At 40.6% G+C, this 23,925-nt stretch overlaps 1 protein-coding gene and 1 long non-coding RNA gene across 4 annotated transcripts in view; one reads left to right on the top strand and one right to left on the bottom strand.

Moving 5' to 3' along the window:
• The first annotated feature begins 12,190 nt into the window (after nt 1-12,190).
• LOC114570091 (uncharacterized) lies at nt 12,191-18,482 on the top strand. 2 transcript variants are annotated; one of them, XR_003694466.1, is made up of 5 exons: nt 12,191-12,443; nt 14,609-14,777; nt 17,017-17,113; nt 17,246-17,358; nt 17,434-18,482. It is a non-coding gene; the product is annotated as an uncharacterized LOC114570091 (long non-coding RNA). The 2 variants fall into 2 exon arrangements; XR_003694467.1 differs by having other exon boundaries at nt 14,606-14,777.
• A 5,158-nt stretch (nt 18,483-23,640) lies between these two features.
• LOC114569307 (keratin, type I cytoskeletal 13) overlaps nt 23,641-23,925 on the bottom strand; it is a 36,956-nt gene continuing 36,671 nt past the window's right edge. For both annotated transcript variants that reach the window (XM_028599132.1, XM_028599133.1), the window contains exon 9: nt 23,641-23,861. In XM_028599132.1, coding sequence (XP_028454933.1) covers nt 23,738-23,861 — 124 coding nt within the window. In that variant the 3' untranslated portion in view covers nt 23,641-23,737. The remainder of the gene's footprint in view (nt 23,862-23,925) is intronic.

Raw genomic sequence — 23,925 nt, 5'->3', positions numbered from 1 at the left:
TTCATTGCATAAAATTGCATAAATATCCCTCATATTTAATCGCATTTTTTAAGAAAACGTGCCGCATAATCAAGGATTTTTGTCCGCAACAATCACAAAAAAACTGGCTGAATCCATCGTAAACTCCAAACAGTCCGCTCACAAAGCTCCCAGTTCACCTGCAATCTTTATGTGATGAACAATAAATAAAATATACACTATTCTGAAATAAGCCAATCTGCTGAATGAGCACTGTAACTTTTGCTACTTTAATCATATGTTGATGCACTTTTGCACTTTTAAGTAAAATTAATGCCGGACTTTTACTTGTAACACTGTGGTATTACTACTTTTACTCAACAGAATGATCGGAGTACTTCTTCCACCTCTGAGTAACAAAAGGTTTGGCATCCAAAATGCATCAAAAAGCATTGAAAGCCTTTCGAAAGTAGCATTTGCCAACGCATTCTCATCAAATGGTTCGTATGATACAAAAACTTATGCACAACACGTGACAGTTACGTTAAGCGTCTTTACAGTTAAATTTGGCCGAGAAAAGGTGAGTGTGAGCCGGGTACAGAGCCCCGTGAAGTGACATTACCTTCAGAGGCCGATGCAGATGAGTTTATCCGACAAAAAGTGAGCATCATGCTTTTCTCCTTAACTTTTACTACTTCTTCTCAGGGACATGAGGATCTTCACACTCTTGTCCAGCTGCTGACAGTACTGTCAGCAGCTGACAGTAATGAATAGTGAAATACATACCAATTAATATGTATGGATGCTTCATAAGTACAGGCTGATGTAACATCATAATTTATGAGCTGATGATATTGAATACTATCCTGTAAAGTAACTGATGCTGTCAGATGGATGTGCAGTGAAAAGTACTTTGTAGAACAGAAATACTGGAGTACAGGTAACTTTAAACTACATTCAGTTAGATTACTCAATGCACTTTGTTTCCTTCCACCTTTGTTGTTACTTTAACTTCAGAATAAGGTAAAAGCACTTCTTCCTCTCGGTGAACACACTGAAACAGTGGATCCAGTTTCTGCAGCCTTGCTGTTTTCCTCTGTCAGCACATGGAGCTGAAACGCCTCCTGGCAGCGTCCTGCTCCAGGTGCAGGCTGTGGGAAAACGCCGTCGGCTGCCCACAGAGAGAGAGAGAGAGAGCGTCGGTTTGTTGTGTTGTCCTGGTAACCAGCAGCGTATATCATGCGTTATACCCAGAAAGATAAGGCTCAGCTGTGGTATGTGTTTGTGTTCTCGGTGGGAACCGTTTGAACCCGAGGCTCTTTGTCTCGGCTTTTAAAAGTCACTACTCATGAATACCGTCATTTGATTTGAATGTGCTATTGTTTCCTCTGTCAAAGCACTTTGCAAACTTTTTTTTTTTAAAGTGCTATACAAAGAAGCTTTAAGTCTTTGAGGTTCTTTTTATTCTAGAAACATACGCTCTTGACATAAAGGTCCAGAGAGACTGAAACATCAGATCAACAAAAGGAAAAGTTGGCAGTTTAGAAATATTACTAAAATCTACTTCCTCCCAGTTAAACACTACTGCATTTTTTCTTGCAGGCTGAATCCATCTTAAACTCTGCTAATAAACACCCAACAGTCCGCTCACAAGGCTCCCAGTTCAGCTGCAACTGTAATGTGATGAACACATGAATGCATGAGTAATTACACATTATTCCCATGAAGAAGAGCTGTGGAGGTTTGCCGAGACGGCTTAGGGTCGTCTGGCGGATGCACTGCCGAGACACAGAGCTGGATTAAAATCTGCAATTCATCACTTTAAGCAAAAATACAAAATCAAAAGATTTGGAGCTCAGTGTGCAAGGACCTTAACTTTGAGCGTTATTTAGTTTCAAATGATGCCAATACAATACAACTAGTTTATCTAAAAGATTCAGGGCTTTTGAGAAAACATTCGGGGCTGGAGCTGCAGGTTGGTAAAATACAATAAACTTTATTGAATTGAATCTTTAATTGATGACCTCTCTCAGATGTCATTAGTCTCTTTTTGACTCTGCAAAGAAAACAAACGTTGCATTGTTTTCACGTTTGAGTGATGAGAGGGAGTGTGATTTGAGAGGCGTGTGTTTGGAGTTAATCTGCTCATCTGGCAGCCGAGTGACATCTGATCCCAGGAATGAAAAGGTAGTGGGTCTGATTGATGTACAGCAATCTGCTGTCACACGTATATGAGCTTCAGGCCTGCAGCCAGTCAATCCAAACACTCATTTCTGAGTGATGCCATCATTTGTGGGCGCCTGTGTCTCTGCATGCATCAATAGTTCATGTATTAACTTTAATACCTGCAGGTAGAAACAAACTGCACACCTGATCTCTCTCTCTCTCGCTCTCGCTCTCTCTCTCTCTCACTCTCTCTCTTCAAACCCATGTTATGCATCTTGTCAAATCAGCAGGAAGGACTGATGTAATTGACTGAAAAAAGACACCCAGGAACTCTTACTATATTGCACATTTTCAATATCTTTAGTTTTCTATACTGTTGGGTTTTGCCTTTAATTTGCACTATTTTGAATGTATAACTATTCTATATATATATTACTTATCTTTTTTTGTATCTATATTTGTATATATTTCTTATCTTTTACATTATGCTTCTTGTATGTGTCATTTTTGCACCGTGGCTCACAAAGAAACGTATTTTTGATTGCTCTCTATGTCTGTCCCATGCTGCAGAACTGACAATAAAGATGACTTGACATAACTGAAGTCATCCTGAATCATCAGGACCCACGTGGTGACTGACAAGTTTCTCTGTGTATATTTATGTTCTTTGGTGTCACAAAGAGTTCCTTTATAATTAGGGTAGTCAGGGTAACCCTAGTCTATATCCACGATGCTCCACTTCAGGGACTGCTCCGGTGCCATCGGAAATTCTGCCAGATGTCGTTCTTTTTGGCCTCCTCTTTCTTTGTCTTGCCGTTCTAACCTCCGGTGGATTTGTGAGGACTATGGTTAACTGCTCCTCAGATCTCTGCAGGGTAAATCCAGACAGCTAGCTAGACTATCTGTCCAATCTGAGCTCACTGTTGCACGACTAAAACTACCTTTGCTGCTATTTTGCAGAGGCACCGTGGTTCTGTCCGCCGCTTAGCTCCGCCCAAGACGATTGGTTTAAAGAAATGCAAATAAACCAGAGCACGTTTTTCTCCTATCCAGGAATGCTGTGTGGACTCGCCAGACCTTCCTCCACAGCGCTGTGAAGGAAGGTCTGGACATGCGAGACTAGGTTAACGCTAACCTAGTCTGGAATTAATGAAATTATGTTTCCAGGATAAATTCTTCCTCTCTCTCTTGGTGTGTCTCAAATCGCGCACTTCTGTACTTATACTAACTATTTGAGTACACTCAAAATGTCACTCGTCGAAGTGTGGTAAATGCAGTGCACTACAAGTACCCGGATGGTGCACTCATAACGGTGAAAAAGTTGAGTGTGGATCGATGGACACTTTCCACACTCAACTGTCGCCATCTTGGCTACGTAGCGGACGGGGCGTAGCTAACAAAAGGTGAAAAACTTTCGATAATGGCGGCCGAATACGCGACAGCGAGACCCAAATGTAAGTTCAACATTAGTCTTTTTGCTATACTTGTTTAACATATTTACATCTTTATGTATGTGTGGTTAATTTTGCAGTCAGTGATGATTTTTTTACCGCGAATTATAACGTTTATTTGCATCGTAATTTGACGTGCTATTAAGCTAGCTTTAGCTAACCTTAGCTAGCTAACAGCGGCAAGTTACCGGTACTTCTAGCTATGCTCTTTGGTTTAACCACTGGCAAATCAGTTATAACCTAGCTAACGTTACATGTGTTGTTGCAGACGATTTTAGCGTTAGATGTGTGTGATCTGGTAAATACACATTAAGCTGCCAACGTTAGTAGTAATGTTACAGTACGTTAATGTATGCTATGTTATATCATATTAACAGTGCAGTTTCCATTTTTGGTTATTTATTTTTTTTACAATGAATTAAGAGCAAAAGCATGAATATCATCATACCTGGATGTTTACGGTTGCATAAAACAGAGGGCAACAATAAAAACAATCACATTCATTTTGATGAACAAGGCAGAAATGTATGGTGACAACAGGTGGTGAGAATGCTCTGCCCTGGGTATAATTCACAATTTCACAGAAGAAGAAGGAGGAGGACTGAGATGTTTTGATCGTCACTTCCGGTAAGTACATAAGGCAGTGCGCGATTTGAGACAATACTCCCCCTGTTACATTTTACGCACTATGCAAGTAAGTACATAGTGTACAAAGTGCACTTCCCTTAGCGCACTACGGGAAGTGCGCGATTTGAGACACACTATCTGTGTGTTGCTGTTCCCAAACTCCGTTCTCTTCATGAAACAACAACAAACTACGAGCTAGCGAGCTACACACTGAAAATGTCAAGTTTTCAAGAAAATTTAGATGTGTGGTGCAATAAGGCAGGCCTGCTTGGCTCTTTCGGGAAACGACTCTTTATGTTTATTAACTCCTCTGGACGTCAATCCCTGTTTTCCCTGCACAGATTAGAAATGAATACCCACTCCATGTTTTCAGAACAGTTAATGCAGAGATGCATGATGGTTAGTTTTCTCAGGTGACACAAAGAAACATAATTTTTTTGTTAAAAGTGTTGCCAAGCAGATGAAGCAGGCAGACAGATCTGTTCAGGGATTTATTAAAAAAAATAAAGGCTTACTGGCAGGGGCATGTAGGAAGGCAGGTCCACGTCCAGGGGGTCAGAGGTCACAAAATGTTGCTGAGAAGGACCACAAGGAGACACAAAGATATAAAGAGATGCAGAGCGAGTAAAAAGGACAAAACGACCACGAAGAGATGCTAAATGACCTTATGGCCGGGTATGGATGTTCTGGTCTTACAAGGAGGTGTGTTCAGGTGCATTCTGGGAGTATTGCTATCTTGAGGCAGCGGGAAGTGATCGCGCCATTGACCAACAAAAACCTGGTCTAAAGTCAATAACGCAGCATTTCATTGTTATTTTAATAGCAAATTAGTAAAATGCGCCTAGGCTCGTGCACAGCGCACGTTACACACACAGGGACGCGCAGCAGCACACACACATATTACGATGCAAATCCTCCATCATAACAGCAATGCTCCAAGGTCCAAACACGCCTGGCTTTTAAAGGGAATGGTAGATGATCTCTGATTGGTTGATTGCATGTTACGCCCAAAACACACCTCTGATTAATGAAGACACTAAGAACAACCCTTTAGAACCAGGCGCCCGGCGCACAGACCCTTTTTTGCCAGGTGCTTCACAGCATGCGCTTAGCTCGTTAAAATAGGGCCCTGTGTCTACAGTATATCAATGATGGTTTGTTTGCTGGACAGTTCCTGCTCCTACGGAAGTTCTGACGGATGTCCCTCACTTTCTGCTTACTTTAAGTTATCTTTAAACTCCGGTCGGATCGAGCAACTTTAACCTGAACCTCTAAACAATGCTACAAGCTGAAAATGTCAAGTTTTGAAGAAGATGTGGACGGTGCAACAAGTCAGGCCTGTTTGGTTCTTTTGGGGAATGATTGTAGAGATTTACAAAGCTATTTACAGTGATAGGAAAAGTTTCTGAAACACCTCAAGAGTGTAGCGCAGTGTTGAGGGGTATGCAAGGATGAGGGCATTCATGTTTAGGGCATTTCCTCTCTAACTGGGAGGTTTTGGAAGTGATTGGTAGGATTGCTGTGGACGAAGTACGCATGGAGATACACTGGTAAGAGCTCCCGTTACTGTATTGTGTCAACAGTTAACTTCATTTAATATTGTATTAGGTGTTTTCTTTTGAGGGATGCAAATGCTCCACCAAAACAAGTTCTTTCCTGAGACCGGAGCTTAACAACGCCAAAGATGATTGGTTTAAAGCAAGGCCACCCAATTTGGGGCCCGTGCACCAAGTTATGCCCGTGCTCCCTTTGTTTTGGCCCGCCATGGCATTTGACATGCTCATGCTTATCCTCTCATTTTGAAAGATTTGTAAACTCCTAACCATAATGACTACGAAACGTACATTGTTGTGCAGCTAAAAAGTACTTAATCTGAGTTTTATGGCAATGTAAAGCACAGTGTTGGTAAATTTTCCAATTAAATTACGGCTACCTAAGTTTTATCTATGAAAAACATTTATTTTCAGCCCATGGCCATTTTGGGACATCATATGACAGAATTTGGGCACCTTTGGTTTAAAAAAATTTAAACAACCCAGAGGTTTTTTTTTCTCCTATCCCAGAATGCATCTGTGGTGTAGCCAGACCCTACTGGAGCCGGCAGTGCAAGACTATCCTAACCCTTTTCCACATTTGAAAATATCTAAACCAATCAGTCATTAAGCATTGTTTTTAAGAAAAGTTGACTGAACATGCAGCTTCACATTCAATCAGTTCCAGTTCCAGTCTCTGGCTCATGTCCCCTTGGGGCATTCTGAGTTCACTGTCTTTGTAAAGGCCACTTTGAAACAGTAGATTGTGGTTGGATTACTTATTTGGCTTTGCGGCTTGGTTCCCACCCGCTGGCTTCAGCCTCCAAAATGTGGCCACACCTCAGCTCTGAATGAAGCTTAAGCTCTGTAAACCATCTGCCAATCAACCCCAACAATGAGGTTTAACTTGTCACTTTCTTTCCAAGTCACAGCGGGCGGCCAATCATCAACCTGAACAACACTCATGGGTTGACGGGTGACCTAGTTCTTCTTCGTCTTTCCCAGTTAAATTCCAGTAAAACTTCCCTTCGCTGTGGGATTGATCTGAACAGAGTCACCTTTGACCCCCTACAGGACCATTTTACAGTATGTATTAACACTTATTAACATACGTAGGCCTATACATAATAATATAAATATATCCAAGACACGTACAATGAACATGTTATGTAACTGCTGAATTAGGGCGCTGGCCATGAGTCCTCCAAACCCTCCGAGGATATGGGTGGTTTGTCTCCCCCCCACCTCTAATACGACCCACAGGAGCGTTTCATAAGTTAGCGCCCCCTAGTGGTGGCAGGAAATACGTCCTCATATCTAAAGCAGAGAAGGTCATGGCTTAACAACCCAGTCTCACGTCAGTTCGTGTTGGCATTACGAAATTTAATCTATTAGAACGTGATACCATTACGTTATTGTGAAGATTTACGTGTTGGGGTCACGTTTTTTATACTAATGTATTTCAATGAGAAGCATCTTACGTAATCCCAGCACGAAACTTTCTGCCACTCGGCTGCAGCAGAGAAGCTGGATACAGCTTTGATATTATTGGTATTTTTAGCCCAATAATCGCTGTTTTAATCAACATTTATTCACCAGATCTTATCACAGTTTATATGTATTTCTTTTAATGTTATTATTTCGGTCTATTTCGGCCAGGGAAGGTGGATTGCTTTGTTGTTTATTGATATTTTTAAAATTAGATATACATCTTTCAACATGTATTTAGCTGTTATCATGGTATGCATTTCTTTATTTTAATAATATTATTTCGGTCTTATTACCGGTGAAATATTACAGTAAATAAGACAGAACAGTAAGCTACGATATGAGCCGAGCTGGGCGCATTCAAAGCCGATGTCCCACGATGCAATGCGGGCATTCATTCACAGAATCAGACACCGATCAGCGGGGCTATAACGGCAGTATCGCTTCAATGTACGTAAGGGATCATGTAGAGCGTTGTTATAGCGACTACAACAACGACGGGGTGATCAGGACCCCGACGCCAATCTTCTTCTAGCGGATTTATTGATAGCTCTCCTCCAGAGGGAACAGAACTGCGTCCATGGCAACGCTCTGTTATGCATGGCAACGGTGTGTTATACTTAGCAACGGTCTGTTATCAAGAAAATAACAAATAACAGACCGCATTGTACATTAGAATATAAGCAAGCCATGTAATAAATATATATAATCAGTAGTTTTGTCAAAAGCAACAACACGTTGCTCAGTTTTGTTCCAGTAAGTTATGCATCGTAATAACGTTTAAAAAAAAACAGCTGAAGAATCCGGAAGTGACGTTACCGCTCAGCGGATATAAAAGATACAAATACATAATATTCGTAATATTGGTGTTTTTGTCTAACTTTGTATTTGAGGAGTTAAACAATAAAGATAGCATCAATAATAAAATACAGTTTCATGTATTTGTCTCATGTATTGTGTTCTCGGCCGGCCGGCGGGCGGCATCAATCTGAAACGGAATGAAGCCGAACACGTCCTCCCACCCACCCCGGAAGAACTACAAGTGCTCAAGCTTTGTAAGATTCTGGGCCGCGTCTATAGTGGGAGTTGTAGTTTTTAAATATATTGGTATATTTCTCATAAGTAGAAGTTGGTAGTGTAGAATTTTGGATACACCCTGAGGTTTTTTGGGATGGGGAACACACTGGTGTCATCAGATTTTAAAAATAGAATCGTTAAATAGGTGAAAATAGCTTATTACCATATTTGACAGTGCTTACAGTGGAAAAACTTTGGAGACCATATCTACATGATAGCTGAGGTCCAGGTTTTATGTGTGTAGCACCTTCTGTTGCTAAATGACAAGCCTTCATACATGTACTGGGTTCAAGGTTCAGAGGTCAATATTTCAAAGCAGGAGTAATGTATCCTCTTCAGACTGACATATGTTCCTCTCCAGGTTGAGACCTTTCCAACAATGTGTTTGCTATAGTCCTATGACAAGGTTTTAATTTTCACATAGGGACCATTTTGCAATACTTTATTGTCCCCAGAGGGATATTTGCCTTGAGTTCAAATGCTTCACAAATAACACTTGACATATTGTTTTATCATACAGATGACATACAATTAAAAAAAGTGATATGTAGTCAGATTGAAGCACACCATACAGCCACAATCTATTGCTCATCTTTCACAAACAGTGAGCAACACACAACCCTAATGCATCATATCATGAAGCTATTCCCTGCAGCCTCAAGCAACATTATTTAAAGTTTTAATTGAGGTAGGTCCCAATTAGGGCTATAGTTTAGAATTATTTAGTTTACATTAGGATACCCATTTCTTCTGCCAGAGGATAAGAGCTACTTGGCATGGAGAATAAAGATTGATCAGAGCATATTATCTGTTCTCCCCAGAATAGTAAGCTTTAAATGAGATGTTTTTAGATATTGCTGACATATTAAAATGCTCTGTAATGTATAACATAAACCCTCTGATTCACTGTGAGTGTCTGCTCTAAATGATAAGACACACTTTGAACACGGGCCTTCCAGCCAAAGGTGTTGTATATACACACCAAGCTGCCTATAGGAGCAGAGCCGATTGATTGGTTCATCATTTAGGATGTCTGATACCCTCTGACCCATGTCACCACCAACTCCACGAGCAACTATAATCTGTCCCAGCCACGCTCGCGTCTAAAGTCAAGAGGAGACCGTGCCTTCGCTGTTGTTGGTCCTAGGCTGTGGAATAGCCTCCCCGTCTCCTTGAGATCGCTGTCCTCTTTATATGAGTTTAAACTCAAACTAAAGTTTTATTTCTTGGAGCATGCATTTCTCTAAATTCTTATTTTTATTATGTTTTCTGCTGTCTGAAGGATGTTTTATTCTATTATCTTTCCTGACTCTTGTTATGTGAAGCACAGTGGTCAACTTCTGTTGTGTTTACTTGTGCTATACAAATAAATGAAATGAATGAATGAATGAATGAAACTCCTCATTTTGTGAAATGGTTGAATGAGATTGTTGGTATGGCACCACATTCTGGTCTCTATTTTAGCAGAATATGCAAAAGTACTTGTGTCTGTGTGCAGTAGGCTGAGGTAAGTGTGCCAAAAATGCCAAAACACATGTTGTGTACACATACCCATACAAAGCTATACATCTCTGTGAACAAAAACCTCAGCAAAAATCTGCTTAAAATCCTTCCTAAAACTAGCCCCTTCTTAATTTTGAAAAGGTAGTCTCAGTAAAGGCTACAAAGGTTATAGCTACAAGCTGTAACCATGCTGATTGATATGAGGATCATCTTCTGAATAATAATTAATATGAATAGGCCTACCATAAATTATTTTTAAAAAGTCAGTTATTTAAAACAACTAATAATGCAGTGTGATGTTAAATCAAATTAAGTCCCACACATAAATATCCTCATGGTTTTTTTTCCCCTTTAGTCTTTGCTATTAACATTCATCAACTGCAAAATTAGAAAATTGGGTTTTTAAATAACTATGCATGGAAAATAAAATGAAAAATGCTTCTCTTTGTTTATTTTAGTTTTTCACAACAGTAGCCTACAAGTCAAAACAAGCCATAGGCTGTAGTTCTAAACACTCAACTGTAGTTTGTTTATAGGCTATAGGCCTAGTAGTTTTCTGCAAAAAGGCAGATCAAAGTGCTTAGCATAAAACACAATTTTTTCATTATTGGTATTTTTATTGTATAAATTCTCACATACAACGTGCAGCAATTTGTTTTATTTTTTTACATGCAGCAATCTTTTCTATCCGCTGAGTGGTAATTACTACGTCACTTCCGGAGTCTTTAGCTGATGTCATTTAGCAACAGAAGGTGCTACACACATAAAACCAGCTGTTATAGAAAGCTCTGGACCTCAGCTGTCATGTAGATATGGTCTCCAAAGCTTTTCCAATGGTATCACGTTCTAATAGATTTAATTTCGTAATGCCGTCACAAACTGACGTGAGACTGGGTTGGGCTTAAACACCTCGTTAACATTGTGAAATGGTCCCAGTTTGGTTAGGTTTCTCTCTCTCTTCCTCTCCTCCTCTGCTCGCTCTTTTTCTCCTCTCTCGCAGTGCAACATGTTACTGGCCGATCCTGGGATGACGCACAGCTGCAGACAATCTCTAATCAACCACCTGTTTCTTGTGGCTCATCAGCGCAGCTTCTTAAGCTGTGGTTGCTCTCTGTTCGGCGCTGGATAGTTAGTCTGGTCACGTAGGTGAACGTCCAGCCAGTATCTGTCTCTGATCTTTTTGCATCCTGTTGTTTTTTCGCCTGCCAACCCTAATCCTGCTTCTCTCGTGTTCTGATGGAAAACCCCTCTGTCTGCTGCCACTGAACCTGCCTGCTGACGCCACTCTCCGCCTGCTATCACCAGCCCTGCATGCCTCCTCTTCCCTGCCTGTGTTCACTACCTGCTCACCTGAGAGGACTCCCCACCAGTCCATTCTGTTACATTCTCCGATTCAGAAATAAACTGTGTTAAAACTGTGTTTCTGTCTGCTTCTGGGTTCTAGCCACAAATCCTGACAGTTAATGATTAACAGACTATCTAGACCTACATTTGTTCATGCCTTAAATAAAATGTTATGATTTAGAAATAGGCCTAAATTAATAGCTGGGGTGTTAATACATCTACATACTTACCAGTAATGTAATCCATGACTAATTCAGGAGTTACTGCTGGTTAGTTAAGTATACTGTGTGAGCCCATCTAAAGTGGGCACTTTCTATGCTTTGCAAATCATTTATAAATGAGTTCCAAAGGCTAACAGAACCTGGACACACACATGTATTGTTCTATTTGGACATTCCTTGAGAAATATGCCTATGGATAGTGTCTTAATGCATCTTTAACAAGCACTTACCAACACATCAATTCATGATTAACTCATGAGCTACTACTGATTAGTTGACTACATGGTGTGAGCCCATCTAAAGTGAGGACTTTCTATGCTTTACAAAGCATTTATAAATGAGTTGCAAAGGCTAGCAGATACAACAGAAACACAAGTAAAAAAAAGTATTTGTAACCTTTATTACGATGTAGTAAGAATGTACATTTATGAATCAATTATGAATCCTAGTGGTGTTATGTAGTTGATATCAGTCTGAATTTGGGTTAACTGAAATATCACCTCATTCTATTTTCATCATAGAAATTGATTTTATTACTGAATTGTAATTGAAAGAAATGATTTCTGAAGGCATGTCCAAATAGAACAATACATGTGTGTGTCCATGTTCTGTTAGCCTTTGGAACTCATTTATAAATGCTTTGTAAAACAAAGAACGTGCTCACTTTAGATGGGCTCACACAATATACTTAAAGATGCAGTAGGTAAGTCTTACAAAACTAACTTTCTGTCACATTTGCTGAAACTGACCCTATGTTCCAGTAGAACTACATGAATTATGTAATATAAAAAAATTCCAGCTCCTCTGACACCACCTACAGCTTGTACTGCGATTGGCAAAATTCCACCGCTCCCGGTTGATTTTCTCCAATCAGGGCCACAGGGGTGGTCTATCTGCCTGTCAATCACTGCTCAGGCACGTACACACATATATAGTGTTCTTCCCTCCCAGCGCACGAGCTGCAGAAAAGTTTCCCAAAACTCCGGTGGTGAAGTGGCTTTTCAGAGGTGGTTTGAGCTCCGGGATTTTAAAGATCTGAAGAACGATGCAGACGTAGCCATGTTTCCTCTCAACAGGTAACATAATTACCATGAATGATTTATCTTTCACTTGGTTATTAGTAGTCAAAAGTCCACAAAGCTACGGTGGTGAGGATGATAGTAACGTTAGCACAGTGGTCGGTCTGATGTGATGCTGAAATGGCTAACGGTAGCCTGCTAGTTAGCATCGTTTTACTGTTAACATTGTGTTAGTGTTTAGTTATTGAAAATGTTGTCTGTCTGACATGCCGGCAGTTCTGTCAAACTCCCTTGTGTGGGAGGGGCTTAGGAGACGGTTTGGGCTGCAGCAGAAAGGGGGGAGGGACTGAGAAGTTGTCGATGTTCAAATTTGTTGGCAAAGTCCTGGATCTTCACAATCTTACCTACAGCAGCTTTAACTAACCAGCAGTAACTCCTGAATTAGTCATGAATTACATTATTGGTAAGTATTTGTAACAGCTGTATTAACACCCCAGCTTTTAGTTTAGGCCTATTTGTAAATAATAACATGTTATTTACGGTATGAACAAATGTAGGTCTAAATAGTCTGTTAATCATTAACTTCCTTGTTTTAACCGACCTTATACATTCCTAAGTAATTAGTTAATAATGGTAAAATGACTTAATTTACAAATGATTAATGCATCATTTATGAATTATTAAAAAATCAACTTATTTTTGTATTTAATTCATTTATTAGGGACCATGTACAATTTTAAACATAAATATTACCATTTATTTATTTATTTATCATATAGTTACCATTATAAACGTTTTACATGAGCTTACTTACTATGAACAAACCATTTATGAGTGTGTATACAAATGTTTTCTTTATGAGAATTAATATAGGAGCAAATGATGAACAAAGCATTTGGTAATAGTTTTCAACTGGTTTATAATGGGGAAATGATTTCATTTATATACAAATGCTTTACTGATGATGAATTATGTATGAACAATAAATTACTAATGATAAACAAACCATTATCGAATAGGTAACAAATGCTTAATAAATGATGAATTGTGTGTAGTTATTATAAAGTGTTACCAAAACCTAAATATAGGTCCGAATCATGCTGGAACAAACCACTTATGGGGGATTTTTTCGGGGAGGATAGTCTCATTTGGGACCAATTCAGGCTGAAAGAAACTTTACATTATATACTGTGCACGCTGAACACTATGATCAGAATTATATTTCTGATTTCCATCTCGTGACCGCAGTTTGCTCCTCCACTCGCTGCAGAAAGAAATTGAGCCCCCGGCACACTGTCAGATCATAAAACTCTCAGATTTAAGATCCGTTTGTGGGTTATATAACATATAACACGCAGCCTGAAGATTAATGGAGCTGTAACTGTCAGGCTGTGTTCAGGAACAGGTTTTAGTCTCCTAGAGACTGACACAACCAATCAGAGCGCAGTATCAGATCAAATAAACTAACATGATTGTCATTTGGACTCCTGCTGAACTACAGAAGATAAGTGGTGAGAAATGTAAACTCATCACACGACTTGCTTCACGATATTTGCATTGGAACTGATGTGTCAGTTTGCTCGTAAAACAATCGAGAAAACCGTTTTTTAATGCTATAAAAATTCCTCGTTGGACTTAAGCTACCAGCCGGTGTTTTAATGAGGGAACATGAACTACTTTGACACGTTTGCCTGGAGCTAACTAAAGCTGCTGCTACTGTGCACGATCAGAAACCGCTGCAGAAACACACTGTTTGTGATTGTGTGTGTGTGTGTGAGTGTGTGAGAGATTATATCTTTGAGTTTAGAAGGTGGAGGTATTTTTGTAAAGGGAATAAAATTCTGGAAAATGGGAAACTTTTTTTAAAAGTGAAGATGTTTTCTAAAAATGTTTGACATTTCTGTAAAGGGAGTGTATTTCTGCAACTGGAAAACTGTAGAAGTTTTTAGACAGTGAGTGCATTTAGTCCATCCTCACGTCTTAAGGGGTTTGAGGTTTGATTTTAGGGTTCAGGTCAGACATTAGAGCGGTTATTATGTTAAAGGCATACTATGCAACTTTTCCAGCTTCAGTCCCCCTACAGGTTGTTTCATTGGAACTACAACAAAAGTCAGAAATGTGGAGAAACATTTCAAAATCATTGGATTTTGCACACACAGTATAACCTTCTCTTATTTTTTTCCTCTGTTGCCCTTCACATTCATTCTCTGTCTGTCCAGCAGAGGGCCTCAGACTGTCCAAGCTGTCCCCCATCACCTTCCTGCCCCCCATTCACCAGCCCTTCACCTGTTCCCCTCATCAGCCTGCAGTCCCCTGACTCACCTGCATCTCATTCTCTCATCAGACTCTCATTCTCTGCCAGACCAGAGTTGCTGTGTTGCTTTCTTGCAGGTAGTTTTGTTAGTTTTCGTTGCTTTTGAGCTTCTGTTTAGCTGGAGCCTGGACTTTTTGCCATTCAGAATCAGAATCAGTTTTATTGGCCAAGTATACGTGCATACACAAGGAATTTGACTTTGGTTAACCCTCTATACATTCAACAAATAGTAGAAGTAAACATTCAGTAGACAACTAGTTATATAGCCACCCCTTGTCCTGCCAGTTTAAGTTACTTCCCTCAGGCCGTAGGTTCTCCATGCCCAGATGCAGGTCAAATAGACTCAGAAACTCTTTTATCCCGACTTCTATTTCCATTTTAAACAATTTGCCAGAACTGTTTTAAATGTATGTATTTGATTTACTATTGTGTTTTAGATACTGTGGGTATTTTATGTTTTGCTGTATTGTTGTTTGTCTTGTCTTTATATGTGTCTGCTGTACAGATAATTGCCCCTTGGGGACAGTAACATTACCCTGACCTTGATACTGTGCAATAGAGACAACAATATACATATAGGCACATATCGACATAATATACAAAAATACAAATAATACATAATATATGTGATATGACAAGTACACATGGAGTTGGATGTAAAGTGCAAGAAGTAATAGAGCAAAGTAGTGTGCAAGTACTGAAATGATAAGTGTGTAGAGAAGAGGATGAATGGCCAAAGTGGGGATGACCCCACTTGTCTGCGGTTCAGTAGAGTGATAGCAGTGGGGAAGAAGCTATTCTTACTGTATGTCTGGTGGTTTTTGTGCGCAGGGATCTGTATTTTACTTTTTTTTTTATAGTTACTTTCCATCGGTTTTTAAGCTTTGTTTACACGTGGCCGGCTATTTTCATAAACGGACATTTTAACCTTTCCGTTTTCAAAAATAGCATTGTGCACAGCTGTCAGTTTTCAGAAAAGTGTTCATTTACACCAACCTGTGTATATATGCCATCAATGCTGTCAAAAGGCATGCCAAACCTGTAGGTGGCAGTGTAACGACGTTGATTGGCCCACGTTAGCCAATCAGAATCCCGAAAATAGCAACAACAGCAACGAATCACTTCCTCTCTCTTCTCTTCCTCACTTCCTCGGCTGCCTAAACCTCCGTTTGTCTCAGTTTACATGCAAACGTGCAAACAAAGTTTTCCAAAATCTGCACTCTGGCCGGAGTTTTTAGAAAGAATCGTTTTCAGAGGAGAATTCTCCGTAGGGAAATGTCTCCGTTTTTCAAGATAACCATGCATGTGTTAACAGGGCCTTAGTCGATTTCTGTCTCTGTAACTTTGTGTCTCTGTGATCATTTTGTGTCTGTTTTTAGCAGCTTTACCTTCCTTTGTGTTTGTGTTACATCTGTTGCTCTGCGTCTCTGAAGTAACTTTGTTTTTGGTAGTTTTCTTTTTCTATGTGGCTGTAGTTTTGTGTACATTTGTGGTCATTTAGCACATTTTTGTCTATAGTTTTGTCTCTTTGTGGTTGTTTTGCCTCCATTTCTTTTTCTTTCACTTTCTGCCAGACCATCACATAACTGCTGCGTTGCTTTCTTGCAGGATGGGTTTTTAATTTTGATTTACTTTTGAGCTTCTTTTGCCCTGGACGTTTTGTGCATCTTTTGTAGTCGTTATACTGTACATCGAACTTTGTGTCTCTTTGTGTCATTTAACATCTCATGTTTAGTCTTTTTTGTGGTTGTATTATTAGTAACTGGGTAGAATGATCTGTGATTCACATTGGGTGGTCATGGTTAGGCTGTTGAAAGGAGTTGGCAAACATGTTATGCATGTGTCTGGGTAGTGTGTGCCTATGTGTGTGAGTAAAGTGGTAACTGCAGGGGCAAACAAACAAAAAAAGGAAACAAAAAAGGGGAAAATAAATAAAAAAATATAAATAATATAAAAGAAAAAGGGATGACGGGGTATAATAGAATGGAGGAGGGAGGTATACTGTATGTCTGGTAATGTACACGGCTTGTAGTTATGTTTTTGTTTAGTTAGAAATGGGGACCAGAGGTCTGTACTACGAAGCAAGATTTGGCGTTACCGAGGTAACTTCAGGTTCAACCCAGGGTTTTCTGTATTACGATGGTGGATCACTTGTTACCGGGTTAAATCGCCGTGGTAATTTACGCTGAACACCTAACCTGCTCAGGAGCAGGTTATGTAGGAGATTATCAACCGGTGTAAAAGCACCGCCCACTGACTCATTCATTCTTGACCATAATGGCATTGGTTGCATATGAAATTCATCATACTCCTTAGGCTTCCCGAGGGTGATCGGTGCCGTAGATTGCACCCATATCCCCCTTTGCTGCATCGATGGGGGAGACTGAAGTCCTTCCACAGCATCAACGTTCAGGTAAAGCATAAAGGACAGGCTACACATGTTTGGTCATACTGGTAAAGGAGGAGTCCTTCTAATGCACATTGATGTTTCCCTCACGTTAATGCTGTTATGTGGATGGATTTTTAACACAAGATGCTTTTCCAGATGACTTGTGACCAATCAATGGTTGGTTACCAGCATTGAGGCAAAGTGGCCTGGGTCAGTCCATGACTCCCGGATCTTTAGGGAGTCTGCACTGTGCCACAGATTCGAGCAAGGTATGGCAATTGTAAGTAACATTTTGTATTGCATTTTGTAATACTGATTATGCTAATATTAATTTTCATCTTCAGGGCTGTTCAGTGGATTGCCTGTAGGGGACCGAGGGTACGCCAGCCAGCCCTTTTTGATGACCCCCTATCCTGACCCAAACACAGGGCCACAGAATGCCTTTAATGTGGCCCTTAGCAGAACAAGGGTCAGAATATAGATGACTTTTGGCATCATTAAAACCCGCTGTACCTGCCTGCGTGGCCTCCGAGTGGCCCCAGACCTTTTGTCTTTGGCTTTTCAAATACTGACAGCCTCCACAATGTGGCCTCGATTAGGAAGGAGACCTGATTAATGGAGTGATAAAAAAGAAATATCCAAAGTGCCCTCTGTAAAATCTTTGGACTCTAATATGTTGACAAATGAAACAAGGATTTCCATTCAGTCTTATGCCAATGTTCTGATTTCCATCCTGGAAATGTAAATTAAATCATATTTTACTGCTTGCTTATTTAAACAGAAATTTACAAGAAACTAGTAATAAAAACAATATTTGACTTAATATTAGTTATCAACTGGGGAGGTTTCATGTTGATATGTTATCCCTATTCACTGGGGTGTCTCCCCTTAAGCCCTTTCTGTTGTTCTTGGGACCTGACCCATTGTCTAATAATTTCCAAATCAGAACTTTGGGTTTCAAATTTCAATTTTGATGTTGTTTTTTTTCACTTCTATAGCATTTTTAAAAAACAACAAATAGGAAATTGAAAAACAATTGTTGAAAAGATTCAAAGGCACAACAAAAAATCTTTGGGACAAGCCACAAAAATGTAGAAAAAGACCAAAACGTAGAAAAAAAGTTGACAAAATGTGTCCTCATGTGTTCTCCCTCTCCTAGGAACACAGAAAAAGAATGTCAGTGTAACTGTAAGTTTAGTATCATTCATTCATGTACTACCTACTTCTCATATTCCAGTTTTTCAATCTCCAGCCTTGTTTTTTTTTTATTAAAAGCGTCTTGTACTGTATATCGAGCTCCAGGGTTCTTTTGTATAGGGCCCTCACATTGTCTGCTCCAACCTGAAACAAATAAAGAACATTGTCCCTTTGAAAGGCACACTTGGAGAAAGTTGAAGGTGTCCATTTGACTACTGTGTTTCAAGGTTCACTGCTTACCTCGTGTTCAGGGGGAGGAATAAGTTCCTCTTCCTGCAGAGTTTAACACCGTAGCAATTTAATCATCAGTCATATTTGAAATGAGCACTTTAAGGACTTGTGTCTCATGTTCAGACCACCACCATTAGCAAGTCATTACAGACACTTCAATCACAGCCACACGTTCACACACTCTCATCATCTATGTAACAAGTGGTAAAAAAAACTCAAAAGTGTACCCCCAAAACGCTCTCTGAGCAGGCAGACGCAGTGTCCTGATCATCTAGGACCTCCACCTCAGAAAGTAAATGGCCTATTTAATTCATGTTCAGCAACCACATATGGCATACATACTGGTGTATTACTATTAGTTACCTCTGTATGGCACAGTGGGTGGTGGTTGCAACACCACTGTATCTCCTGTATCTCCTGTCACTGCAGGGAACAGTAATACATTTCACTCCTACAATATTCATAAATAATTGCTGAATGAACATGGTCACATAGATTACTTGAAACATACCCTGCCTGGGTTTCCGAGCTGCTGCCACCAGGGTCTGAAGAAATGCCCCCTTCCACTCCTTCCATCAGGGGGCGACGCTGATTGCTGGAGAGGAGTCCTGTGGAGGAGTCCAGTCTTCTTTGCCTCATTTTCTTCCTGTTGGCTGCTTTTGTTAGTGGTTGTTTTACATCGCTTTGTGTTTCTGTAACTTTATCTCTTGTGGTTGTTTTACGTCTTTAGTTTTACTTTCATTACATTACATTACATCACGTCATTTAGTTGACCCTTTCATCCAAAGTGACCTCCAATTAAATGCTTTCAACCCTGAAGGTGCAAACTCCAGACAACAAGTAGTAAGTGCAAGTACATTAGCTTTAAATAAGCAAAACTACAAAGAGCCATATGGAAGTGCAGCTGCACAATTAAAAAATTTTTTAACCAAGTTGCAGATGAAAGAGATGTGTTTTTAGCCTGTGGCAGAAGATGTGTAGGCTTTCGGCCGTTCTGATGTCAAGGGGGAGCTCATTCCACCATTTAGGAGCCAGGACAGCAAACATCTGGGACTTCGTTGAGTGATTAGTTGTCCCTCACTGTGAGGGGTCAGCAAGCAGGTTGGCTGATGCAGAGTGGAGAGGGTGGGCTGGGGTATAGGGTTTCACCATGTAAGCTGGGGCCGATCCGTTCGTACTGTATGCAAGTACTACGCTGCATCTCATGTTGCTTAAATTGCCTCCTCGCGTCCTCCACTTGTCTCCCTTCCTCGCGTCTTAGTCCCTCCCACTGAGGAGGCACGGGAGAGACGAGGAAATCATGGGAGGAGAGAGGAACTGAGAAAATGTGTTGTAGAGAGATGAGACGTCGTTTCCTCTGAAGTGTCACATGAACGTCAGCTGTTTGGGGGGAGTTAACAACTCCTTCAGCTGCACGGCATCCTGGAAGACTGCTCTCTGTATCCTCGATGCTCGCTCCTCGATGCTCCCTCCTCGATGAGCCCTCCTCGCTCCTCGATGCTCCCTCCTCGATGAGCCCTCCTCGCTCCTCGATGCTCCCTCCTCGATGCTCCCTCCTCGATGAGCCCTCCTCGCTCCTCGATGCTCCCTCCTCGATGCTCCCTCCTCGATGAGCCCTCCTCGCTCCTCGATGATCCCTCCTCGATGATCCCTCCTCGATGATCCCTCCTCGATGATCCCTCCTCGATGATCCCTCCTCGATGATCCCTCCTCGATGATCCCTCCTCGATGAGCCCTCCCCTCCTCGATGCTCCCTCCTCGCTCCTCGATGATCCCTCCTCGCTCCTCGATGATCCCTACTCGATGCTCCCTCCTTGATGATCCCTCCTCGATGCTCGATGATCCCTCCTTGATGATCCCTCCTGGATGCTCTGATGCTTTGAGACGGCCTTCACTGAAGAGCGACAGAGCAACTTCCGGTTCAGCCGAGGACCGAGGAGTCAAGGAGCTATCAGATAAGGGTTATGAGATGCACCACTATAGTGTCTTGAAGCGGATGCGGGCAGCAGCTGGTAACCAGTGAAGAGAGCGGAGGTTCGGTGTAGTGTGAGAGAACTTGGGGAGGGTGAAGACAAGTGGAGCTGCTGTGTTATGAATGAGCGGCAGGGGTTTCTTTCTTTCCTACAGTATGTATTCACTTAGTGTCATTTTTGTCTGTCTTTTTCAGCAACATCTTGTGACCCCTGACCCCCTGGATGAGCCATGTGCATGCGAGTAAGACTTTATTAGGGCACTTTTAGAAAGGATGTTTTGGAGTTGGAAACCAACAACATTATGCCCATCATGGATCTTGGCATAAACAGTCCTGACATCTGAGGAGTTGATATTAATTTCTAATCTGTGCAGACGAGACGAGGAGTGAAGCCCAGAGGGGTTAATAAACAGAATATCTCTCCCGTGTTGACGGAAGTAATGAAATCTCTCCGGATCTGAGACATGAAGCGACCTGCAGCGCTGCCAAAACACTGACACGGTTTAACACAAACAACTTTAGTTTACAAGTTCAAAAATAGAAATCATTTTGTCTTTCTTCACACTTTACTTTCTTTCGTGTGATTGTTCCTTTCCTCTGTCCCTTTTTCATTTCATAGACTTAAGACTTTCCTTTGCATGCTGTTGTTTTTTAACCAGTGCTAAATAAATCAAATAGAAAAAGAAGGAAATAAATAATGTTGGAGGAGCAGCAGGGGGCGGCATTGTTAAACTTATCTGGGGTTGTGTTAAAGGAGCCACCTCTCTCTTTTGTATCCCATCAAACCTGCAGAACTTTAAAATTCTTTTAGACATCACAGATTGGAGGAGAGATAACCTTCTTTCATTTCGTACCCTCAAATTAGTCCAAAGTTCCAGTTCTGGCCTCCTATAAAACAATACTGTACTCTTAAGGGAACATGTTAAAAAGTGTGCCTGTAAGTACAGAAATGTTCTAAATCTTTTAGTGTGTATGAGAGATTTTATCATCCTGAAGGAAATTTGACTTGGACAAACAAACAATAGCTGCTGTTTAACCCTCCTGTTGTTCTCGGGTCAAATTTGACCGTTCTCAAAACTTCTATATCAGAAATGTGTGTTTCTTTTTAACCAAATTACTCAAAGAATTAAGTACAATTGCAAGTACTCAATTATTACTTTCATTGAATAGTGGGTATTCAATTTTATAGCATTTGAAAAAATTGAATAGTTTCAAAACCTGACTAAACATTGACATCCACATGTCTGTGATTCTCCACCAACATACAGTACGTTCCTCTATTATTAATCAAAATCATTCATCATTTCAACATTAGGTATAATCTCCTTGAAATGAGATTTATTGACCCATGAAGTGAATGACTGAATGGAGAAGCTGCTACCCATTGTGGATAGAGTGTGGGATGCTGTCTGACTCCCGTGATTTTTCACATACAGTAGATGATGTGTAACTTTGTCTGTAACTGTGTAACAGGGTTTATATATTATGCCATTCCACTTGCAATTATTGTTATTTAATATCAATGTAGAATTATTGGCTCAAGGGCGAGTGAGTTGCCGAGTGCAGCACAGAGTACAAATATTGTGCATTTATGTCTTTATATTCATTGTATGAGCATAAACCAGCCAGTCATAGAAGTGCAACTGAGCGTGGTTACAACAAAGCAACACAATATTGCAGGGTGACACTGAAAGTTGCCCTCAACTTCTAATGGTTCACCTTTCAACGCAGGACTGCTAGAAAGAACGACTAGACCTGACATTTACTTAGACCGTTTTTATCCTATAGACCTTCAACAACTAATGGTAAAGGTATCTTCAGCAAAGCCATCTACCTGTCTCTTAGACCCCATCCCAACGAGATTACTCAAAGAAGCATTACCCGTGGTTAACACCTCTCTACTAGATATGATCAATATGTCTTTAGTAACAGGTTATGTACCACAGTCATTTAAAGTAGCTGTGATAAAACCTCTTCTGAAAAAACCCACCCTCGATCCTGAGGTCTTAGCAAACTATAGACCTATATCTAACCTTCCCTTAGATCCTTGAGAAAGTAGTTGCTAATCAGTTATGTGATTTTCTCCATAGCAACAGCTTATTTGAAGACTTTCAATCAGGATTTAGAAAGCATCATAGCACAGAGACGGCACTGGTCAAAATTACTAACGACGTTCTAACTGCTGCAGATAAAGGACTTGTCTCCATTCTTGTTTTATTAATGATAAATCCTCTAAGTACGCGAGGGTTATGAATGGCGTTCCACAAGACTCAGTGCTTGGACCAGTTTTATTCTCCTTGTATATGCTTCCTCTTGGTAATATCATTAGGAAACACTCAATTAACTATCACTGCTATGCGGACAACACCCAATTATACTTGTCAATCAAACCAGACGAAACAAGTCAGTTAGCTACACTTCAAGCATGCATTAAAGATATAAAATCCTGGATGACCTATAATTTTCTGATGTTAAACTGTAACAAAACTGAAGTTATTGTGCTGGGTCCTAAACACCTCTGAACTTCATTATCTACAGACATAGCTACTCTGGATTGTGTTGTCCTGGCCTCCAGCACTACTGTCAGAAATCTAGGAGTTGTTTTTGATCAGGATATATCCTTTAACGCCATCTAAAACAATCATCGAGAACAGCCTTTTTTCATCTTCGTAACATTGCCAAAATTAGGAATATCCTGTCTCAAAACGACACTGAAAAACTAGTCCATGCATTCGTTACTTCCAGGCTGGACTAATGTAACTCCCTACCCGTTTCATCCAGCAACGTCCTGCTGTGACATGAACTACAACGACTACCTTCAAAATCACTGTTCCACTATCTTTAATGCGACTATTATCGCCTTCACACCCCCAACCGGCCCCGTCAGACACCGCCTACCAAGAGTCTGGGTCTGCCGAGGTTTCTTCCCAAGAGGGAGTTTTTCCTCGCCACTGTCACAATAGCCATTTATAATGCTTGCTCTTGAGGGAATTACTGTAATTGTTGGGGCTTTATAAATTGTAAATTATAGAGTGTGGTCTAGACCTACTCTATCTGTAAAGTATCTCGAGATAACTCTGTTATGATTTGATACTATCAATAAAATTGAATTGAATTGAAAGGTCAAAGTAATAAGTACAGACAAAAAAGGTCATTTTGACTCTCGTTTTTTATTGTTTTCAACATCAGATTCTCCACACCAGTGACTGAGGATGATGATGATGATAATGATGATGATGATGATTGGCTCAGTAGGCCTTGACAGAGGTGGATGCGGAGCTTGAAGAGGTCACCACTTTGCCGTCGACCACCTCCTCCACCACCGTCACCACACGCTTGGTCGTGGTGCTCGTGGACGACTTGGTGCTGACGCTGTTGACCAATCAGAACACAGATCTCAATGCCTCTAGTAGGTGTTATCAAAGACACTCTATGG

The sequence above is a fragment of the Perca flavescens genome, chromosome 15 (assembly GCF_004354835.1).
Source record: "Perca flavescens isolate YP-PL-M2 chromosome 15, PFLA_1.0, whole genome shotgun sequence".
Classification (NCBI taxonomy): domain Eukaryota; kingdom Metazoa; phylum Chordata; class Actinopteri; order Perciformes; family Percidae; genus Perca; species Perca flavescens.
This window is presented reverse-complemented; position numbering and strand designations above follow the sequence as displayed.